General features: G+C 46.5%; 1 protein-coding gene across 26 annotated transcripts in view; it reads left to right on the top strand.

Moving 5' to 3' along the window:
* The window catches only part of PTK2 (protein tyrosine kinase 2), a 183,208-nt gene that overhangs the window by 23,974 nt on the left and 137,082 nt on the right, over positions 1–22,152 (top strand). For 13 of the 26 annotated variants that reach the window (XM_081070012.1, XM_081070007.1, XM_081070003.1 and 10 more), the window contains one exon: positions 6,624–6,723. Coding sequence is in view for 12 of the 26 variants with exons in the window: in XM_081069997.1 (XP_080926123.1) it covers positions 16,440–16,539 (100 nt within the window). In the remaining 14 variants the exon portion in view is untranslated. Of the gene's footprint in view, positions 1–6,623; positions 6,724–16,246; positions 16,540–17,332; positions 17,414–22,152 lie in introns of those variants that run through there. The other 13 variants (XM_081069996.1, XM_081069998.1, XM_081070014.1 and 10 more) reach the window with 6 other exon arrangements.

Consider the following 22,152-nt stretch of genomic DNA (forward strand, 5'->3'; position numbering starts at 1 on the left):
CTGCAGAGGTGACAACAGCCAGGCCAACACAGCAGCCAGTCACCGGGCTGAGCCAGGATGCAGTTTGAAAGTTGTTACATAGCACAGAGACAGCGTTTCAAGTGAGTTTGCCCGGGGTAAGCATAGGCAGGAGGAGAAACGGCAGAGCCTGGGGGATTCTAGAATGATCTGGTTTGAGAGAAGGACAAGCAGGTGAGGTAAGAAGAAAACCAGCAGAAGGTGGCATCCTGGAAACCAGGAGAAGGGGAGTGGGGGACCAGCCCTTGTCAGTAGCTGCTGAAATGTCCAGTGAGAGCAGAGTTCTGACCATTGGGTTGAGTGGTCTGGAGGTTATTGGTGATCTTGAATAGAGACGTTTTCATGGAAGGGGGTGGGGGCGGGCAGAGCCAGTGGGTTTAAGAGGTAAAGGGAAGACAAGAAGTGATACTGAGCATGTTGGGTGTTTTTAGGTTTACTCCTGGCTAATTTATAGGGTTATTCTGACATTTGTCTTATCTCAGTGTTGGCTTACCTCGATTTTCTTTTCCCCAAATTAAGATTTTCCCCGTCCTTCCTATGCTGAGTAAGTTTGGAGTGTATCTGCCACATTTAGGGTATTTTGTTAGGAGATGCTGGTCATATTTAAATCTGCTGATGTCATAGTGGTTTGAGCTCCAGGCTTCCTTCCTAATCCGCCTGCTCCTGTTTACCTTCCAGAGTCATCCAATAGCTGTGCAGTTACTCTGTCCAGGTTTCTAGTTGTGTTCTCTGGGAGAGACAGGATGAAGTGTGCCTACTCTTTCTTCTTTACCTGGACCCGGGACCCTTCCCTTTGCAAACTCCTTCATCACCCAGGCAGGCTCTCCAGTCTTCACTGGCCATTAATGCCTAAGTGCCTCGTACCCTGGGGCCGTTCTCTCTCCACCCCATGGGTGATGTTCCTTGTAATTACTTCTGCATTTGGTTCATGGGTCCTGCTTTCGGTGTGTCTCGCAGGTAGACAAAATGACCCTCGATGTACCATGATAGCCACTAGTTCTTTTGAATATGATTGAAGGGTTGCCTGGTCCTGACTGTATGAACTGTGTCTATTAATTAGTTCGAGTAGAATGGTGTTTCTTTAACATTTTGAAGACTTGCGCACAACAGAATTTTCTGGAGCTGGTATTTGCAGTGCAAAATAGTCAGTGTGAAGAGCACAGGCTTTGGCCAGATTTTGCTTTGCATCTCAGAGCTGACCCCTGCTCCCTGTGTGATGCTGTCACTCTCCTGCATTAAGCAGAGATTATCCGAACTCTTATATGTGTGACGTAACATAGTTCTCAGTACGTGGCTCGTCATATAAACAATTAAAAACTTACTGTTTAGGGAAGAATCAACCTGATGTTTAGCAAATGTAGTCCCTAACAATCTGGTAATTTCTATTGTGGGAATTTAAAGGCTGGTCTTACTTCCTGATGGGGTTTGATCAGATTGTCTAAGGACCGGAAGACAGTTTGTATTCATCATCTGCTCTGCTGCACGCCCAACAAGAAATTGATTAGTATTGTTAGTCCTGCTTTTTCACAATTTAGGCACTGTTCCTTCTCTTTTCTGTTCATGAATCCATTTAGTCAGTCGTTTAGTACCAGTGGGATGGCAAACCTTGTACCACGCACTGGCCCCGAGGTCACAGAGACACAGTCTCCCGCCCACGAGCAGCTCCACCATCTAGTATTGCAATATTTTGGGCTAGAAAATAATTTTGAAGCATAAGGAAGCTTTTGTTGGCACAGATGATTTTCATAATCATACTCACATTCTTTATATATTTTTGGTTTTCCAGGAAGTTCCTTCTGACCTCTGTTCTTTCAGAATGCAGGTTGCAGCTTGCCTGAGTCCAGAAACTGTCGATAGACTCAGCTTAGACGAAGGGACAGCTTTGTGAAGTGGTTGCATATTTTGGACATTGGAGACCATCAGAGATAAATTGCTAGGATGTTATGGGTTAAGAAGTAGTGGGTTTGGGCCTTATTTAGCAGTCGGTATTAAACAGACCATTTCTTTTCCAGGAGCTCAGCCTATGTTCTTAATTCCACCCAGATGTCTTACAAGTTGTCAGTATGTCACGTTGAATGTTACTCAGCTTTAGGAAGTTTTTCGGTCATGCTTTGTTTTTGTAAAGGCCAGCGCATTGTTCTAACACTATTATCTGGTTAATTGGGGAAGCCAGAGGAGCCTCATTGTTTCAAGACTGCTGACAAGCTGATGTTTGAATCCCTCGCCTCTCCCTTGTTTGCTGTGTGACCTTGGACATTTTCTTAATGTCTTTAAGATTTAGTTTCTCTACATGTAAAAAGGGAATGATAGTAGTAACCAGTTGGGGCTGTGAGGGTTAGGAGCTAGTGCTCGGAAGGCACTTAGGAGAGTGTGGAACATACCAGACACTCCACCAGTGTGAGGCTGTCATTGTTCCCACGATGAGGATCGTCACTCGGGCTTCGTGAGAGATGGAGGATAGAAAGTTGGCTGAGTCGGATTGCGCGCTGAAATGTGAACGTTGCAAGCAAAGTGATGAAAAGAAATATTTTACGTTAGTGACGCACAGATTCAGATGTGTGACTGGTGGGAAATTGTAGTCTACATGCTGGAACGGGTGAGGGTTCCGAGCTGCTCAGGCCTCTATCAACTCGCTTTAAAATGCGCCCATCCCACCAAAAACGTAGAGTGTCCATCTTACAAATATCTTCAGGGAGCTGACAATATATTTCGTTGTATAATGAGCCATGTTTAATTTTTCTTTATCTGTCTGGAGCAAAAGAATTTAGGCCTTTTCATGATACAGTTTGAGAAATACCTAGTTTTCTGTCCTGTTTGAACTACTTCAAATTTTTATGCTCATATTTTATCAATTTCTTAGTTAAAATATGTAGATCCGTGTTCTTGATAAAGTAACTCATGGGCTAAACAGTCTTGCATGTAGCATTCACGGCGCTGCCTGCTGCTGAAATAGCGCGCAGTAGGCCTCGTGGTGATAGGATGGAATGTTGTTAAAGCAGAGGCACCCAAGGGCCGGGGTCCATCCACTTATTCCCTTATTACGCCATTCATTCACCCAGTGCATGTTTACTGACTGTGCTCTACGTGTTTGCTGCAGAGCGTCCTGTTGGGAATGGAGTGGGGAACGGAAGCCAGGCTGGGGGTAGCTGGGATGTTTTGCCATTACACTTAGCATGAAGAAGGAAACCAGTCCCAAGAGACTTGCAAGATTTCGTTGAAGACGTTATCAGGTTTATACTTCCAATAGGAGAGAACCAAAAAAGAAAAAGAAAAGAAAAAAAAAGGTGCAGGCCTCTAAGCAGCATCACCTGCCTGCTGCAACCAACTGGAGCTCTTTGGCCTTCACTTTGGGTTTGTTTAATAGTGCTTAAATTATTTAGCTGGTATCTGCAGTCTTGAGGCTGCAGAGCTAAAAGAGGCTGTCATTGTCCCTAGAATCTTGCTGTGTGGGTGGAGGAAGAAACCGACGAGGCCAGATTCAACACCCGCTCTAGTGGAAGCGACACCACAAGGCCATGTCTCTGTTCACGGCTGTGCGCGCTCATCTCAGTACAGTGTGCGGCATGTGTCGGTCACTCCATAAATACCTATGTCAGGGGAAGGAATGCTGAGGGAATGCAGGAGAGAACCACCTAACCTGGAGGGAGGGGCACCGCCCCTGCCAGTTTGCATGCAGTTTAGCCAGGGGAGGGAGAGCCCGGTGGAGGAACCAGCTAATGTCCGAGGTAAGAGGGTACGCTGGTGGTTCTGTGAACTGAAAATAGTTTAATTTTGCGGGAGTGTAGGATTCATATGAGACAATGGTGAGAGAAGTTGGGCTGGTGAGTTAGACGGGCTTGATCAGGAAGGGCCTGACAGGTCAGATAGAGGAGTGTGGGTTCTCTTTTCTTGAAATGTAATAATTCTAAAGTACTAGAAGCCCGGTTTCTTAATGCCCAGGCTGACACTCTTTTTCAGACTGCATAATGCATATAATGTCAAAAAAGCATCCTCAGGTCTTGGGTTCCATATCCATTAGGATAGCTGGACTATTAAAGTTCTGTAAGCCACTGGTGAACTTTTCCTCTTTTGAGGAGAATGAGAATATAGGATAAATATTTGTTTTCTCAAGAGTGAAAGATAGTTTGAACCCTTTAAGGGCAAGCAAGGTTTGTATATCTTTGAATTCTAGTCCCCTAGAAGAATGCCGGGTATGTATAGTGGGTACTCATTACATGAACAAGTGCAAAAAAAAGCATTGCTGTTGTGTGAACTCCTGTGGCAAGCCTTCTACTGAGTTCTGAAAAGTGATAGAGGAGGAATGGCCCTGAAGGTCTTTCCAGTCAGGGAGGGGGAGAGAAGTGAGTCACTGATCATAGAGGGCGGAGTCCTACGATGGAGGTAGGCGCAGGGTGCTGTGACGGGTGTTCACCTTTCTGTGACCACTCAACCCCTCTTAGTTCCTTTCTACCTATTCCTGATTGCCCCCCTATTTTCCGATAGCCTCTCAGTGAGTTTCCCTCAAGGTCAGTCACACAGACTCATCTAGTCACGTTTTATTTCTGGGAGACAATTTCCTGGAAATCTCTGTTCTCTACTGAGCTGGTTGCTCCTGCCTTTCACTGTGTTGTCCCTGACATTCCCTGCTCTCATCCTTCTGGCTTTTCTCCACAGTTTGTGATATCTCTTGTCTTTGTTTTTCTTCGCTGACTTCTTCGTTTTGGTGGATCAGTCATCCAGAGGTTAATCACTTTAAAAAGATGGTCCAGTGCCCTTGGGCAAGGTGAAGACATCCTCCACACCCCTTCTCTGGAGTGCCTGCCCAGCGGGCCTCCTTCCCTCCGGGTGCACAGCTGCCATTCTGGAGTCTCCCTTCACCACTGTCCTGGAGATTCCCTCGTCTTTATCTCTTCTCCATTGAAGCTCATGTTTTCTGTATCCCAGGTCTTCCTCATACTTTGCTTATGGGCACATTTTGGTGGAGGACTTTCTACAGTGGCTTTCTCAGATACGATACTTAGGAGGTAAAATGTTTGAGATCATGCATGATTGAAAACATGATTGATAGTTTGTCTGGGTATAGAGTTCTATATTGGCATTTATTTTCATAAATTCAAAGGTACTGCTCCGTTGCCTTCTTGTTTTCATGTTACTGTTATTGAATTCAGAAGCTATTCTGATTTTTTATTCTTTGTATGTAACATTTTTTTCTCTTCCATCTTTAGAAGCTTGTAGAAGTTTTAAAATGTAACCAAGCCTTTGGAATGTCATGATGGTGTACCGAGCTGTGGGTCTGTTTTCATCTACTATTCTGCTTATTCAATGGGTTCCTTCATTCTGCCAACTTGTAATCTTCAGTTCTAGGAAAACTTTTTTGGAGTTACTGTGCTGAATATTTTCTCCCTTTTGTTTTCTTCTGTCCATCTGAAAGTCCTGTTAACTTGGCTGTCCTGGACAATTTGTAGTTTTCTTATGCTTTCACTCCAATATATTTTTTCTTTTTTCCTTCATTCTTTCCTCCCTCCCTCACTCCTTCTCTCCCTTCCTCCCATGTTCCCTCCCTCCCTTCCTTCCTTTCTTCTTCTGTTTGACATGGGTGAGGCCTTTTGATTTACATCAGGATATTCTGGGTGGGCCATTTGTTGGGGAATCCCCAGTGTTGGTATTTTTAGGTTTTTCTTCTTGGGCTGATCAGATTCCCCCCAAATATTCTTCTGTTTCTTTCTCACAGAATTCTGACTACAGAATTTTGGGAGCTGAGTGTGTGAGTGGCATAGGGGAGCTGGAAAGTTCACCTATCAGTGTATGTACAGTGATTAGGTCCACCTCTGTTTTGTACAGCTGGGCAAGGTGACTTCAGTGTAAAGACACTCTGTTTTTACAGAGAAGGACCCTCTCCAGTCTTCTGTCCGTGGGGGAGTCACGTGGAGGTGTGGTGGTGGCTTCCAGCTGCAGCCCCAGCCCCCCTCACCCTCCCCTCCGTGCTGTCAGCCTCTGCCTCCCTGACCCCCGGGTCCGTCTGCATTGATGCTGCAGCCGTGAGTCTTCTAGGAGGACGCTGCTGTGGTACTGAGTTAGTCCCGTTCTTTTCCATGATGGTGCAGATCTGCCTTCGTGAGCCTGTGTATGCTTCCGGTCTTTCATGCTTTCTGTGTCCTCCACGGGTTTTATCCTGCTTTTCTCCTATTTGTTTTGGTTTCCATCTTCCATGTTAGAACTAAGACTTCCTCACAGCTTGCAAAGTGGTGTCCCTTTGTCTCCTTTCGGTTCTCCCTGTGCTGTTTTTCTAAAAAAGAATTTGAAAAATACCTCTTCCGTATAATTTTAGTGGGAGGGGGTAGATGTGTATATTCTGTTTGTCATCTTACCCTGAACTTTTTAGCTAACTTTATGCCATATTAGCTTATGATTGCCGATCTATTTCAGTAGTTTCAGTTGCTTCACCTGCATTTTCTTCACTAGAAGATAGGTTTGAAGACAGGAGCTTGGTGTCCCATTTTTATCCCTCGTTCCACACAGCACGCGTGGCAGGTAACGAAGCTGACTGTAAGGTGGTGACACAACAGCTTTGAATAAATAGGGACATATAGGTGGTCTCATACGTGCATGTTGTCTTTTCTTGTCAGGTTCTCTTTGACTACTATGCGACGAGCAAAGAGGAACTAGGAGTATTTCCTGTAAATCGTCATTGGACTTCTTCACTGAGCTGTCGTAGCCTTCTGAACTGTGAGTATAACTCTCTGGTTACGCTTGCTTGCATCTTGGTTTTTCGTTTCATTTGTTTTTTGTTTCACTTGCCTTGAAGTTTCGATACACAGTGGAAAGAAAGAAAAGGTAGTTGAATTTGCAGAGTAGCTAAGGGAAGAAATATCAGTTGTTCAGTGCCTCCTATGTGTCCATACTTTATATATGTGTGTCTGACGTAGCCAGTGTTAGGACCATGGTTAACAACATGCCCCTGATAAGAACACCAACACGTGCCTTAGAATAGTGCCCGGCACACTGTGCACACTCAGGTTCTACTGCGGCTTCAGTCAGCCCTGTGAGTGGGGTTACTCCTCTCCCCCATCTCATAGTCACATAACGGAAATACAGAGGTTAAAGGTCACCGAGGCAGACAGCTAAGCTGGGACTTACCGATTCCCTGATTCCCTGGCCTCAGCGTGCGTGGGCCCTGGACGCTGGTGTTGGCTTCATGTACCAACTCGTTATTAATGACCTACCGGTTCCTGGCTTCTCCTCTGGCAAAGAGTGTTACTGTGGGACCTCCCTCCCAGGCACGGGCGAAGGTGCTGGGAGAGTGGGGCGTGCTTGCTCAGCACTCAGGTGGCCACAGTGATTCTTCGGGGGTGTTTCCCCATTTTAACAAGGGGCAAACCGCACCCCAGAGAGATGGGCGTATTTGTAGCTTTGGAATTTGTAGCTTTGAAATTTGTTCTGTGCCCTGCAGTGGGGGAGTTGTAGAATCGAGGTTCGATCCCAGTTCGTCTTATTTCCAGGCTGCTCATTCTCGTAGGTCAGTGGTAAGTTGAGGACGGGGAGTTCGTACTGGAAGGTTCATAGGTCTCTCTGTGGGTGTGGCACTGGTAAGCATTTTGTGTTTTACCAAGGTGTTGCTACGGTTAAACCCCATGGATTTGGACGTCGTGGGTTCAGGATTCATGATAGTTTATAATCACGTTGAATTGGACTTTGGCAGTGTGTGTGTGTTAGATACCCAAGGGGCAGGGCCCTGGATTGTGTTTTTCATTTCCTTCTGAGGATCATTTCCCTTTCCTCCTTTGTTCTCCTTTCTCCCCCAAACCCACTTCTCTTTCTACAGAGCTTAGGTATTAGAGAAAGGAAATTATGTCATGCAGTTTCAATGTCCTAGGAGGCCTGGAAGTGTCGCTCCTGGTTTCCCAATTCCCCCGGCTCTTTATTGGCTGCGAGGAAGCCTGCTCTGTGTATGCTCTGCGAGGTGTGATTGTGTTACAGGTTGTGGGGAGGTCACAGCCCAGCGACTGGCCGCCCTCGTTGAACCCCTCCCTGTCCTACAACGGTGCGCTGTGGGCATTTGGGCCACATCTGTTGCTGAGAGTCCTTGAGGGCGAAGATTTTATTATTTCATCTCTGTATCTTCTCTGCTTAACCCACTTAGTTTACCTGAAGTATGAAGGGAGGAATGTTTAATGCTTACCACAACCTAAATTCTAATCCGAACAAGCGGGAGCATAGCAAGTATAATTTACAATAATCGTACCTTGAGCTATTCAGAGTAGCTCATCTCGGTGGAGCACAAGACAGCGTCATGGGGAGGCAGTATTTAGCGGAGGTCACATAAAACTTGTCTGCTTCATTAATGTGCATTGGGATGCAGGCTGGACAGGTAACCAGGTGAGCAGCCGTGAGACAGCCATTAGGGATCCAAGTGGAGACCTCACGTCAGCAGTTGGAAGCGGGAGTTGGAGCGTGGACGAGGAAGCCAAGTGACGCTGGCTGACTGATGCAGAGAAGGGTGACTCGCAAGCCTAAGCCGTGCTTAGGTCCCGGCCCTTCAGGGCTCAGGGAGAGGGGTGAGCCACAGGCACGGGTGGGTGCGAGGCAGACCCGGAGCCGGCCTCTGCGGGAAGAAGGGACGAGAACGTGCAGGGAGGGCGGGGTGAGCGACTCTGCCGACCGTGCCGGAGGCTAAGCGGGGATTGAGGTTCCAGCTTTGGTTTAGCGCTTGGGGGGCACTTTGGTGGCATTCAGAGCAGCCTGAGGGAATGACAGTTTGAAGTCTCACGAAAGTAATGAAACAAAAACTGCATCCAGGTGACTTGGGTCTAAGGATATAACCGCCATCGTCACCGTCACCGGGCGATGTCACCATGGATTCCGCCGCTCCAGGTACCTCCTGTCAGTGGGATCCTACAATATTTGTCCTCTTGTGACTGGCTTGCTGCACTTCTAACAGTGTCCTCCAGGTCCATCCACGTGGTAGCAGGTGTCAGGATGACACCTTTCAAAGGCGGAGTGACACTCCGTGGTCTGGATGTGCGGCACGTTTTGTTTAGCTGTCCCTCCATCAGGACACACTTGGCTTGCTTCCACCTCTTGGCTGTTGTGAATTGTGCTGCTTGCTGTGGACGTGGGGGTGCCCATGTTTCTTCAAGACCCAGCTTTCAGTTCTTCTGGGTGTTCACCCAGAAGTGGGATTGCTGCGTCACAGGGTAAATCTATTTTGATTTTTTTTGAGGAAACTGCGTACTGTTTTTCCTAGCGGCTGCACCATTTTACATTCCTACCAACAGTGCACAGGTTACAATTTCTCTACATCCTCGCCAATGCTTGTTATCTTCTGTTTGGGTTTTTAAATAGTAACCATCCCAGTAGATGTGAGGTTGCTTTTAATATTTCTTAAGGGTGAAAAACTTCAGGTAGAATTAGAAAAGTGCATACATTTCTTGCTAAATGGGAATAATCTGTCAATACCAATGTGACAAAACCAAAAGTGGGGGGAGGGAAATTGACACAGAAAACCAGCCACTGTGTTTGGAAAGAAGTTGCCTTCTTAGCGCCTTTTACTCAGAGTGTGACTAGAGCAGGGGACAGATCTACGAGATGCTGCTCTAGTTCTTGAACACTGAGGATGGAGTCGTCTTGTCAAAATGGTTTGTTTTTTCAAGCCATAACGAGGGGTAGATTGAAAATGTAGATTGTTGGCTTTTCACTCTTATAGCTGAGAAACATAGGTTGTCGAAGGGACTGACATTCACCACCAGGGGTCCTCCTGACACCGGCGACCTTCCTTCCTGCTGTCGCTCTGTGATCGCGGGCGCATGGCCTGGTTTCTAACAGGCATCCAAGCCAGAGGTTTTCTCTGCTTCCCTTGTCTAACGTGGAAAGGAAGTCCTTTGCATTGTTGCTGCTTGCTAAATAAGGTGAGTGATCACACTAGAGCTAAATGGATTTCTAAGGTGAAAAACGTACAGTGGGGAAATGGTGACGTAAGTTGGGTGTGTATATGTGTTTCAACAAAATAAAATCTCCGAGTTGATTTGAGCAGTGTCAACATTAAAATAAATAACCACTTGGTTGTCTTTTGATATTTCTGTTATTTGATCAATATAAGCAAAAGAACCTTCTGTTTTATAACACCTGTAGTTAGGTTGAAATGTTTGCGGAGTTTCTTGTCCTGTCCCGTGTTTCTGTGCCTCTACCAGTATATTCGAAAAACTAAAGCAGCATCTTCTTACAGATTTCAGGGGCCTTTTTTTTTTTCTTTTAAACTTGATGGCAAGTTATCTCCCAGTAGTTTCTACAACCTAGAATTTAGCTTTGATCGCCTATATAGCAAAACAGATAAGAAAGAGCCATTAATTAGTGCCTGTGAAGGTACTCTGGTTCAGTATTGTTCAGATTTTCTGCCTTCCTTTTTAGAACTGTATTTTCCCTTTTATTTCCTATATTTCAGTGTTGCTTAATTCAGTGGTCACGCGTCTTTCCTGGTGATTTTGATGCATTTGTCTGGCACCAGCTACGTGTCCAGCAAGTACTGTGATGGCACTTGCCCCTGGTGCTGACACCAGGGGACGGTCACATGAGTGAGTGCAGGGTTTGGTGAATTTGGGGATGCATGGCGACGAGAGCAGCTTCTTGCCTGTTTCTTCTTTCTGCAGACACGTTTCTTCTGTTGCTTTCTTTGTCCCTTTTGTCGTCCTGACTCTCTGGAAACCTGACAGCATTAGGTAGGTGGCATTCTAGGTGGGGGTTTGGGTGTGGTCTGGCTGGTGTTGGCTGCTGGTGCGTGTCCCAGCTCTGATCAGAGAGCTGTAATGTTAGGTGTGTTCCCTCATGTCTCTGTTCCTGTGTGTCCACGTGTCACATGTGGATTATAAATAACATCGTGCGCCTCATTGGTTGTCGGAAGTCCTGATTGAGAAAATAGGTGAGAAAAAGCCCTGTGGCCAGAATAGGTCGGGCGCGCCAGCTGTGGAGTCCGGCTGCCTGAGTTTGATTTCTAGCTTTGCTGCTTAGAAGCCCTAGGACCTTGAACAAGTGACTTGGCTCTCTGTGCTTCAGTTTTTTCAGCTGTGAATCAGGGGTAATAGAGTCTACCCCACGGGGTTGGTTGTCAATAACAAAATCAGTCAGGATTTTTAAAAGACTTAGAACAGGGGTTGGCACATAGTAAACGTTAACTGGGTATCATTGTACCATCCTTCTCGTTATATATGCACTAGTGTTAGTGTTGCTATGATGCTATTTTGTGACTGGCACGTAGTCACTATTCAGGAATTGATAGCTATTGTCATCGTCCTGATTTTACAGGTGCACAAACAGGTTCGGGGTAGTGGAATAGTCTTTCTTTGTCTCGCAGATATTCTTTGTCTCACTGGGGCTCCTTTGCGTCTTCCAGTTGCAAATTCAGTGTCTTCCTCAGCTTCCCCAGAGTCCCTCCAGAGTGACAGAGGGGACGCAGAGTAATTGTTACGAAGCTTTGCTGGGAAAGCAAGTAACACCAGTACCAACACCTTTTGGAGAAGGCAGTGTTTCGAGACGTCCTGTTATTTGTCTTCACAAGGTGATTATAGCCTTTACTGTAACTAGAGTTCTTTCGTCCTTACCGAGTCATATGTTTTGTTGATAGACTAAAATTTTCAGAAAATCATTTGTTTTTTTGTGGTGGAAACAGTGAGACACAGTGACATAGAAATGATAATTCGATGAGTCTTAACGGAAGTTCATTTAGGACAGGACACCTTACTGTCGGAGTCAGGGTGTATGGTCATTGTAAGTTGCTAATGGACATTGTGCCACATTGTAAGTGTCGATTTTATTTAAATCTGTGACTTAATCGATACAGACATAACAGAGATAAGAGAAGATAAATTTTGAATTAATGTGTATATAATGTGAATTATATTTTTCTTTTCTATTTCTCCTGTTGGCTGACATAAAAGTATTTACCAGCACTTTACTGGAAGTGTTGGTGTTACTACTTAAGGCAAGCAAATCAACCAGGGTAACTGATGAGGAAAGGGAGCGTCCAGCTTGCATTTGTGTGAATTGCTGGTAGTGACATTTCTAAGCACCTAGTTCCTTAGTAGTTCCTTCCCTATGACTTTCTCACATAGGGCAGCGGTTCTGTAAGGAAGCCACATTGCACAAAGCTGTGGTCTTTGAAGGGTTTGGAATTCCCTTTTCTGCTTACTGATCTTGCTCCTAGCGTTGTTCTCCAGCCTTCTAATGATTTTTATCTAGTCTGACACACTATTTTTGTTTTTGCTCTACTAACATTTGCAGTAGGTGTTTTGATAGGAGTGTCAGAATACTACAGTTGTGTGATTGATTTTTTTATATGGTGTAAGAAGCAGCGGTCCACGTGGTTTTCCTGGATTTTATGTCACTGTTTCTTTTTCCCTTTTTAGATTCATGAAAAAACAAGGTTTTCTCTAAGTTTAATTCCCTTATTTCTTCTGTCCGTGTTGACTGAGTCCCTGTGCTGGGTGTTGGAGGTGAAGCGGTGCCCAGACCGTGGCCGGCAGCTGGCAGGGCGCTCAGTGTCATCGAGTTGTGACATCACAACGTCTGGAGTCGACATCACCTTTGCAGCCATGGCCTCTGAAATAAACTAGAAATTCCTTCTGCCGTGTCCTTACTGCTTACAGATGATAGAAGGACATTTTACTAACCACTGAGGAACCCGACCCTCGAGATAATATTCGCATAACAGACAGAACTCCTTCCCGCCATGCAGATGGCTTTGTGGCGGGGGCAGCTCGACAGTCGACGTGGTGTACTGACAGGTCAGGTGGTGTTTAGAAGGTGTCAGTGGCGTGGGAACGTGACGCAGCGGAAGGGTTGGGCCGCGCAATTTTAGACGAGGCGGTGGGGATGGGCCTCGTGACATAGGTGACATTGGAGCGAAGACTTGGCAGAGGAGAGAGAGTGAGCCTGGTGGGCATCTGGGCAGGAACGTCCTGCTGACAGGGACAGGCAGGGTACAGGCCCTGAGGTGGCCCGGGCCTGTCGTGGTGCAGACGGGGAAGCCGCCTGCACAGGGCCTGGCACCAGGGGCGTGAAACGGTGTGAATGACGTTTGAAAGGTTCAGTGCAGCTGCTGGGTGAGAGTGGAGTGTCGGGTGGCGAGAGGGACTTGGGGATCAGGAGGAGGCCTGCAGTGGTACGCCAGGGGCCAGGTGGCAGTGCTAGGCTGGGGCGGCGGTAGACATTGGGAGAACTACATGCTTTGGAGGTACAGCGGACCCTTGGGCATGGGTTTGAACTGCATGGGTCCACTTACATGCGGAGTGTTTTCAATAGATACACAGTCAGCCCCCCGTATCCTCAGGTTTCACATCGGAGGGCTGAACCAACCTCAAATGCGAAGGGCCAACTGTGTGCGTCGTTCTAGGCCATCTACATAAGGGACTTGAGCACCCATTGGCTTGGGTGTCTGTGTGGGGGAGCGGTGGCCCTGGAACCAATCCTGTGGCAACTGAGGGACGACTGCACTGGAGCTTTGGGGGAGTCAGAAGTTGCATAGGGATTTTTGACTGTGTGGGGATCGGCACCCCAAGCCCCTGGTTGTTCAAGGGTCAGCGGTATCTTGAAGGTGAGGATGAAGGGTTTTGCCGATGAGCCGCTTTGTGGTAAGAGACAGAGAGTCCGGGATGACTAAGGTTTGGGTCTGAGCAAATAGTGAGATCTTTCTGGTAAAGAACAGGCTCTTAACGAAGACTTGACTTGTGAAGTGGGACTTACCAGAGTTGCTTTTAACTCTTCTGATACTACAAAGAGTTTGTTTTGGAAATCACAGTCAGCGATGGCCTTTATAAACTAGTATATAGAATTCATAAATCAGCAGAAAGAGACTGCTTACTTTTTTCACTTATGTTGCCATTAACTATAGGCTATTCTGGTTCTTGCCAGGATGTCACTGGATTGGGACTTTAAAAGCATAAGTTGTTCTTACTATTTAGCAGGAAGAAAACAGGAGTACTGACGCCGCCAAAGTGCCCAGCACGCTCTCACCTGGTCAGCTCTTTGGCTTTAGGCAAGTTGCTGGACCTTTCTGAGCCTCAGGTTTGTCTCCTGTGAAAACGGGGAAGGCAGTGCTTTGTTGGGACTGTCAGGACTGAACGTCTTGTGTCACATATGGAAGCATCTGGCACCGTGGCTGGTGACTGCTCTTTTTGTTGCTAGCTGGGCACTCCTCTCTCATACCGTCTGCTCTCTCTTCTCAGTGTTGGGGCCGGTTCCGAATCTCCCCACGGCTGCTGCTCCCATCGGGCTCTGCTTCGTGGCCGGGAGGAGGCTGTGCTGCTTTACCTTGTTGTTGCCCTGGCCACTCAGGGAGCTCGCTGTGCAGTAGGAGGTGGTACTGGGCTGTCACCGAAGGTTGGCCTGGCTGCGAGAGAAAGCTGCCATCCACTGCTTACTTCAGCCAGAAACTTGGCTTCGCCTCTCCCTTACTCTACTCTCACTCTCCTCGTCCTAAGAAGCTCCGCGTCTGCCCCGGCCCCCTCCTCCCCTGCCCTGCCCTGCCTCCAGCGTCCACCCGTTTGCACCCGCCGCTCCCTTTTCTGCGCAGCTGGTGCTGTGGCGTCTCTTCAGTCTTGGCTCATGTCCATTTTTTCTGATGCGGTGTGTGTGTGTGTGTGTATGTGTGTGTGTGTGTGTGAGAGAGAAGACCCCTGGCTTCTTGGCTAACGGGTGGGCTCAGTGACACTGTGCCTCTTCCTTTAAAAGATGTAATAGCTCTGATTTTGCTTAGAAAATAGAAAAATTACGTGTAATCTGTATTTAGTGTGCAGAATATCGGAGGTGACGGACTAATGGCGGTAGGTTTTACTTTTAACTTTTGAGAGTCATAAGTTCTAAGGGAGACACACAGTTTGCTTGGGTTGTTTGTACAGCCTGTCAGTTGATGGTTCCGATTCAACCCCCAGCCATTGTCAGGGGTCTGAGTCCGTTATCAGACTCACTTCCGTTCTTCCCGTGATGCCAGGAGGCCTTTATGTTCTGGGCTCTTGGTAATGGTGGAGCTGGGTGTATTTTTTATGCATTCGAATTGACCTATCTGCGTTTCTTCTGTTCTTTTTCTAGCTTGCTTGCCTGTGGTTTTTCTGGAGCCCCTTTTCTTCCCTGGGGTCAGAGTTCACACTGATGAATGATGTGTTTTCACTGGGGCACAGAAGAGGTCACTTGAGCTCTGGCTGCTATTAGGAGCCTGGAAACAAAGCCATCACCAAGAGCAGCGTGTTAGGACTGACACAGACTGTCCTGGGGCGTCCCTGGGCACAGATATGCCTCTTGTTCTTAGCCTTTGTTCAGCTCTTGTTTTCAGACATTCGTGTATTCGTAATGCCTCAGTCACGTTCACTGTTAAATAAAGCACTTGCTTGACATTTTATTAGTGTGTGAGATTGACTACGAACAGAATGACCCATATATTTGTAGCGATTGACTGTGTATTACATCCACTCAGACGATAAGGTTTCAGGGCCTCGTTACTTATTGTCTTAGTGCTAAAGTGGAATGTGTTCAGATAGCTGAATTTTTGAGATGACCGTGACTATCGCGCAGTTTGATGGAAAAGTAAGTAGCTTTACATTTTAAAACATTGCTAGTACAGATTGTTTTCTGTCCTGCTTCTTCAGTATGAGTCTGTTTCTCACTTATATAATCTGAAGCTAAGAAAGGAGATCAGGCATGTTGGATCTGTCAGTATTCCTTCAAGGTAATTGTACAAACGTTTGGCAACCTCAAGTTCTTGTTTCTGTGTGTTTTCTAGATAATCTGGAAAAAATTGGACCTCAGAAATGTTTGTGTTCCTACGGACATACATTTTACAGACTTGATTGTACTGTTGATGAGGATTTCTTTTTTTTTTTCAAAACGATTCTTATTTTGTCAAGGTAATCTTTTTAACCGTAAGGTCAGTTAGGCTGGAAAAATGCCAAAGGCATGACTTTAAAAACAAAAATGGTTTGAGGAGGCGTCAACAGACATGATCTGGGTCAGACTTGATTTACAGCTTACTTGATTTTGGAATCCCTGTCCGTTTTGTAAACAGAAGTCTGCCAATGAATTGAACTGAAGGGTGAGATTAGCATATTAATAAGGTGCTGGCCTCCTCTCCTCCCTCTGCCCCCTCCTTCCCTGAATGAATCGAGGAACACAGGCCCGCGGGTCACATTACTGGTTGGTTTCATTCTGTTCAGTGGCTTCATCTGGCCAGGACGGTCTGTGTTTCAGATTGCGGAAGCAGGAGAAGATTGTGTAACTGAGAGGCATTCCACGGGGCTGCAGAATATTGCAGAAGGGACACCTCCCGGATTTTGCTTCAGGCTCTGAAAGAAGGAGCACAGGGGCAGCTGGGTCTCGCTTGTGGTCGGAAGCAGACCGTGTGGGAGCCGTGGCCGGGGGCTCCGTGTGCGGATGCCGGGCCTGGGCTTTATAGCACTGAGTTGATGTTGTTGGAACTGGAGGGCCGAGAGGCCCCGAAAGCAGCCGGGGCCGTCTGCATGGAGAAGAGCGGCTGTAGTCCATTTCCAATGTGTTGGGCCAAAGGTATAAAGAACCGACAAATCTGTTTGGTTTCAATTTTGCTTCAATTCATGCTTTTGTACTAAGAAGGTGGATAAGAGGTTTTCAGAATTTATTTCAAGTAGATTTACAGTTAAATTAAGGAAGAATGAAGATGGATGTGGTACGGGTTTGCAACTATTGCCTAAAACCAATTAGATGACTTTTCAAATTGTAAATAAAATTGGTATGGAAAGGCATCTTAAGTGAGTAAACTACCTTTTATGCTCTGTCCTATGTCTCTTAAAATTTTATGTTTTATTTTGTGTTTTAATAAAGACGTCCATATCCATTCTGTGAAGTGGAAGTTTTTAAAGAATAAAGAGACTAGCTTTAACTTAAATAGGACTGTAGCAAAAAAGAGGAACATGGATTTTCTGATTTCAAAACGTGGTTTCCTTTACCGACTGTAAAGACTATATTTAGCTTGAAACTCCATATTATTGTAAGGTGGGCTTGCCGTGAAGTGTCAGCAGTGCTGTAAATGAACAACTTTCCACTTCATGTTGTTAGGGTTTTCATTTCATAAATGTGGAGTGTAGGCTTGTCATTATAATATTCAGGACAGTATTTGGGGAGCATGTGTGGAAGTTAAAAATGCCATATAATTTATGTATGAATAAGACCAAAGTGTGTAGCTGCTGTGCTTACACTGTAGTGAATATTTAAGCTGGAAGATCAAGTCTTTAATGAAGAATTTAATAAAATATTGGTTATCATTTTGAAATACGCTGTTTAAATATCATGGTGCTCCACTTAGGAAGTACTCTTGGGAGGAGGAGCCTGCACGGAGCAAAGGGCTGCGGTATCTCAGGGACCACAGGACACTGACGGGGTGGCAGCCAACTGTGTGTCACCGGTAAATTGGTTTTCATGTATTTACCCATTAATTCTCGTCTCGGCTTTTAAGCATTTCTAAAACGTGATATGAGGATACTCTGAGTGTGACGCTGCCGGGACGAAGCACCTGCACTTTGTTAAATAATTAGATTTTCAGAGTAAAGATTTTGCTGAATTAATTCAAACTCTTAAATTTCAAAGGGGCTTGAGTTTGGGAAATTTTTGTTTTTCCTTTTATGTGACCAGTTTTATTATTAAAAAAATTTTTCTTTATGTTTTGGATGATAGAGCATTTAATTTTTAAAAAATTTTAAAATTACAGTTGACGTTCAATATTTCATATATTAATTTCAGGTGTACAGCATAGTGTAAGACATTCGTATAATTTATGAAGTGACTCCCCGCCAATTAGTCTAGTCCCCACCTGGCACCATACAAGATTATTACCGTGTTGTTGACTGTATTCCCTGTGCTGTGCTTCACATCCCCGTGACTATTTTGTAACTGCCAATTTGTACTTCTTAATCCCTTCCCCTTTTTCACCCAGCCCCTCAACCCCCTCCCACCTGGCAACCCTCAATTTGTTCTCTGTATCTTTGAGTCTGTTTCTGTTTTGTTTGTTTGTTTGTTTGTTTGTTTATTGTTCTGTAGATTCCACATAGGGGTTTGGGAACTTTTTAAATTGGGTTTGTAGCCTCAGGACGGACTGGAATAATTGGCATAACCAGTAAGGAGTTCTCAGAGGCAGAGTTGTGGACTTGTTGAAAATTGTGGTATTTTCCTTGTGCCACCTCCATCGTGGGAACTATCTGTCAGCACTGATCCTTCTCTGGAACTGTTAGGCTCTGCCCTCGCTCCCAGAGTCTAGGCTGCATCCAAGACCGGTGACCCCAGGGGCAGTGGGGTATGAAAGAATCAGCTTATAGGTCTGTAAAAATTCCAAGTAACTTTAGAAATAGAAACTGGGGAAGAGACTGGAGTGGTTTTACCCATCCCAAAGGAATTGACCCAAGCACCTTATGTTCCCATTGTGTTTGCTGAGTGGAGGTGTTTTTAGCTGAAATATCATTTGGATGAACGTGGAACGGGTTGGGCAAGATGGCAGAGCCCACGTGTGTAGAAGCAGGAAAAGGTGGGACAGCATCAGGCCAGAATCAGCCTCGTTTGTAAGGCTGGAGCGGGCCGTCTCCTCAGATGAAAGGCCTTGCTTTTGGGTCGTTTAGGAGGAGGTTCTGACAACACTGAGGCCCCTTCTTGGGGCTGAGCACGCTGCTTCACAGTGAGCCTGTTCACGGCGTCTCGGCACTCTTCCTCTCCGCCATCTCGGCTTACTCGCGCATCAGGACAGGAAGGCAGGAAGCCGTAGATTTTATTCTGGGTAATTTTTGTTGTGTGATAAGCATAACGATGTCGGTGTATACAAAGTGGCCGAATTGGTTGCTTTCAAGTATGGACGGTACTCGTTTTAGATGAAGACAAAGTAAAAAGCCCAGATCCAAAGAATACACAAATCTCTATTTGCAGTTAGACATTCTAAACCTCACCTTTGATTTCATCAGTCCCATTAACCTCAAAAAACAGCAGTGTCCCAATTTAAGAAGGCATGTAAAGTACTTATTAGAACAGGCTAAAAATAAGGAGAAAGACCTATATTTATACTTTGAACCAAAATCTTTAAGGTATCCTTAAAACCTCTGGGGTCTTTTCTGTAATAAAGTTTATTGTCCTGTTAAATTTGGTGGAAAAGAGTCCACCTTAGATCCCATACGTGGAAGATTATATTTTAACATGTTTAGAAGGACTTTGTTATAACATGTGTTCAACTGTATCTTAATTTGCTAGGCTTACAAACGGTTTTAATTCTGAGTATTGAAGTAAATGCGATGTTCCAGTGCTGAGTCTAGGATGAAATGCAGAAAGGCTTGCCTGGAGAGTTCTTGAATCATATCAGTGTGCGCGTTACTTGTTTCATCCTTTTGAAAGTCTGGGGAGGATTAGAGATGTCGGAGATTTGGGTGTTAGGAACAAGTGTGTTTGTTGATTTTCTTTTCTATTAGGTTGGTACAGAAGTAATTGTGGTTTAAAAGGTTAAAAGAAAAAAAAATTGCAAAAACCGCAATTACTTTTGCACCAACCTAATACTATCTATCAGTGGTAGATTGAGATTGAATGTACTATTACTAGTTCATTTATGTGATTCTGGATTCTGTGGTTTCAAGTCATGACTCCGTCCGTCCGTCCGTCCGTCCGTCCGTCCATCCGTCCGTCCGTCCGTCCGTCCATCCATCCATCCGTCCGTCCATCCATCCATCCATCCATCCCAATAGCTCTGTGTACAGCCCAGCTTCTCTTCTGTGTCTCAAGATGCCCGTGGTCAACTGCCTCTTGATGTCTGTATTTGTATTTTTCACGAGCATCTGACACTACCTGCCAGAGATCCCATAAGCCTCTTCATTGTTGCCCTGACATCTGTCGCTCCGCAAATCCTCCGTCTTACTGAAATGTTGGGCCCACATGTACTCAGTTGTTCATGGCACAGACGCAGGATACCTCGCGGACATCTCCTTCCGTGAATAGTGAGTCCACCTTTTCATCCTGATGGTTCTGTCTCCACAGTATGTCTCTGGCCCGCGACTCAGCTCTCGCAGGACCATGGGAATTGCTTCCTGTTGGTCTCCCTGTTCCCTCACGTATCCATCCATCCTCTAGACCAGGGGTGTCCAAACTTTTTTCAACCTTTTTCACCAAGGGCCACATGCGGTAAAATACACGAACAACCGGGCCACTTATTCAAGGTGGAGCACGTATTGCCTCACCTTGTTTATTTAAGTAAACTAAATATGTTTTTGGAATTTGCTGCGGGCCTATAAACAATGGATTGTGGACCCGTGGGCTGCAGTTTGGACACCCCTGAGCTAGACAACTACCAGAGTGACTCTGTAAAAACGTAAATCTGATGTTACTCTTCTTAAAACTGCCCAGTGGCCCCTCATTAGAATCGGGTGAAAGCGCAGGACCTGAGCACGGCCTCCAGGCGTCCCCACCCTTCGTGCCAGCGTCTGGCGGCCTCCTGCTCATCTGGTGGCTATTTTAACTGGTCATTGCCTTGAACGGCGAAGCCCTGTCCTCTCAGGCCTTGTGCACCTGCAGTGGCCTCGTCTTGTGACCGTCTTCTCTCCTCCTCTGCCTGGCTGACTCCTGTTACCTGTTAGGTCTCAGCTTAAATGAGCTGTTATCCCTCTCATCTTGAAGCCGTTTCTCTCTGATGTCCCTCCCTGTGCCTTCTCGGGGTCCTGCCCAGCGTCTGTGGCGATTGGTCATTAGATGTTGTACTTGTTTCATTTCTGCCTTCTTTGCCAGATGGATTAGGTCAGGTTCTTCTGCTTGGCAAGCAATTGGCACGAATGAATATTACCTTAATGAGTGAATCATTTCCATGTAGGGTTAGCTAATCCACATGCCTTCAAAACAGCTCAGGGCGAGGAGTGACTTGGCTTTTGAGTTTCCTCTGGTAGCAACACACGTGCTACACTCTAGTCCTAACAGATGGGCCTCGGCCAGGCTCCCACATCTGATGGCTCCCCTGGGAGTTACGTCCCTAGTCCTCCCCGCTCCTGTGAGATCCTGACCATCCGGTCTGACAGCTTGACGAGCTAATTGACTCGTGGGGCAGACAGATTAAAAATGTATTGGTTTGTAAGCATATAAAGGACTTTATGATTATACTGATAGGAATATCGGATACCTACGAATTTACAGTAAAAGGTATTAAATGCTTTCCAGAAGGGTGACTACGTTTTATGAATACACAGCCAGGGGACAACTCATGGTGCCTGGCACATAGTAGGCCCTCAGGGCTTGCCAAGCTGAGTGCAGCTCATCCTCTACCTACCCAGATGCCTGAGTGGTGCTAGAAGAGACTGTTATCTCTCTCCCACCCCCCGTCTCAGGCTCCTGCCACACATGGCTACATGCGGCCACTTTGCTGAAGGACCCTGCTTGGTTCTGCTGCTCCGGGCCCCTTTATGCTTGTGGAGCTCCTTCTGCGTGAAACTTTCAGGATCCCGCTCCAGGACATGGCCTCCCTCCTCCTCTCTCCCCTGCACGCAGGGCCGCGCCCTGGCGCCTCGGCCTCAACTTCCCCACTGGCCTGGCTCATGCCCACTCAGCTGCCTCCCGTTCGTCAGTTGGGAGCTTCCTGTGGGCCAGCTTGACGTCTTACTACGGTTTGAATCCATGTGTTCTGACCAGTTATCAGCAGTCAATGACTTGGGGGTGAAAAAAACGTGTGAATTGGTGGAGTTGGGGCTTTTTTCTAGAGGAGGAAGTGGGGAAGGGGCTCCGTGCTGTGCGAGCTCTGCCTGCGCAGGCACCAAGGCCTGTCTGGAGTGCTCAGGACGCCGGGCTTGCCCGTGGGTGCAGCGGCAGTTGCACGAAGGTGTCTGGCGAGCAGTCAGCAGGCTGGGCTTGCTCCCGGGGCTCGGTCCCAGGCCTTTTGGTCTGGTCCCTGTGCACCGTCTCCACGCGTTCCCCTCAGCACACCACGTGGCTTTGCACACCTGTGTGCCCCGTCCCTTACAGCCGTTTAGCCGTAAGTGCCGTCTCAGCACCTGGACCTTCTTCAGGTGGAATGCTCTTCTTCCTCTTGCCCCTCTGCTGCCCTCCAGTCCCTGTGAGCCCCCGTCGTGCCAGCTTGGATTCCTGGTTTTCTCTCAGAGCCCCTCTCCTTCGTTAAACTTTTGCCCCCGGTGCGAAGTT

The sequence above is a fragment of the Rhinolophus hipposideros genome (assembly GCF_964194185.1).
Source record: "Rhinolophus hipposideros genome assembly, chromosome: 13".
Classification (NCBI taxonomy): Eukaryota; Metazoa; Chordata; class Mammalia; order Chiroptera; family Rhinolophidae; genus Rhinolophus; species Rhinolophus hipposideros.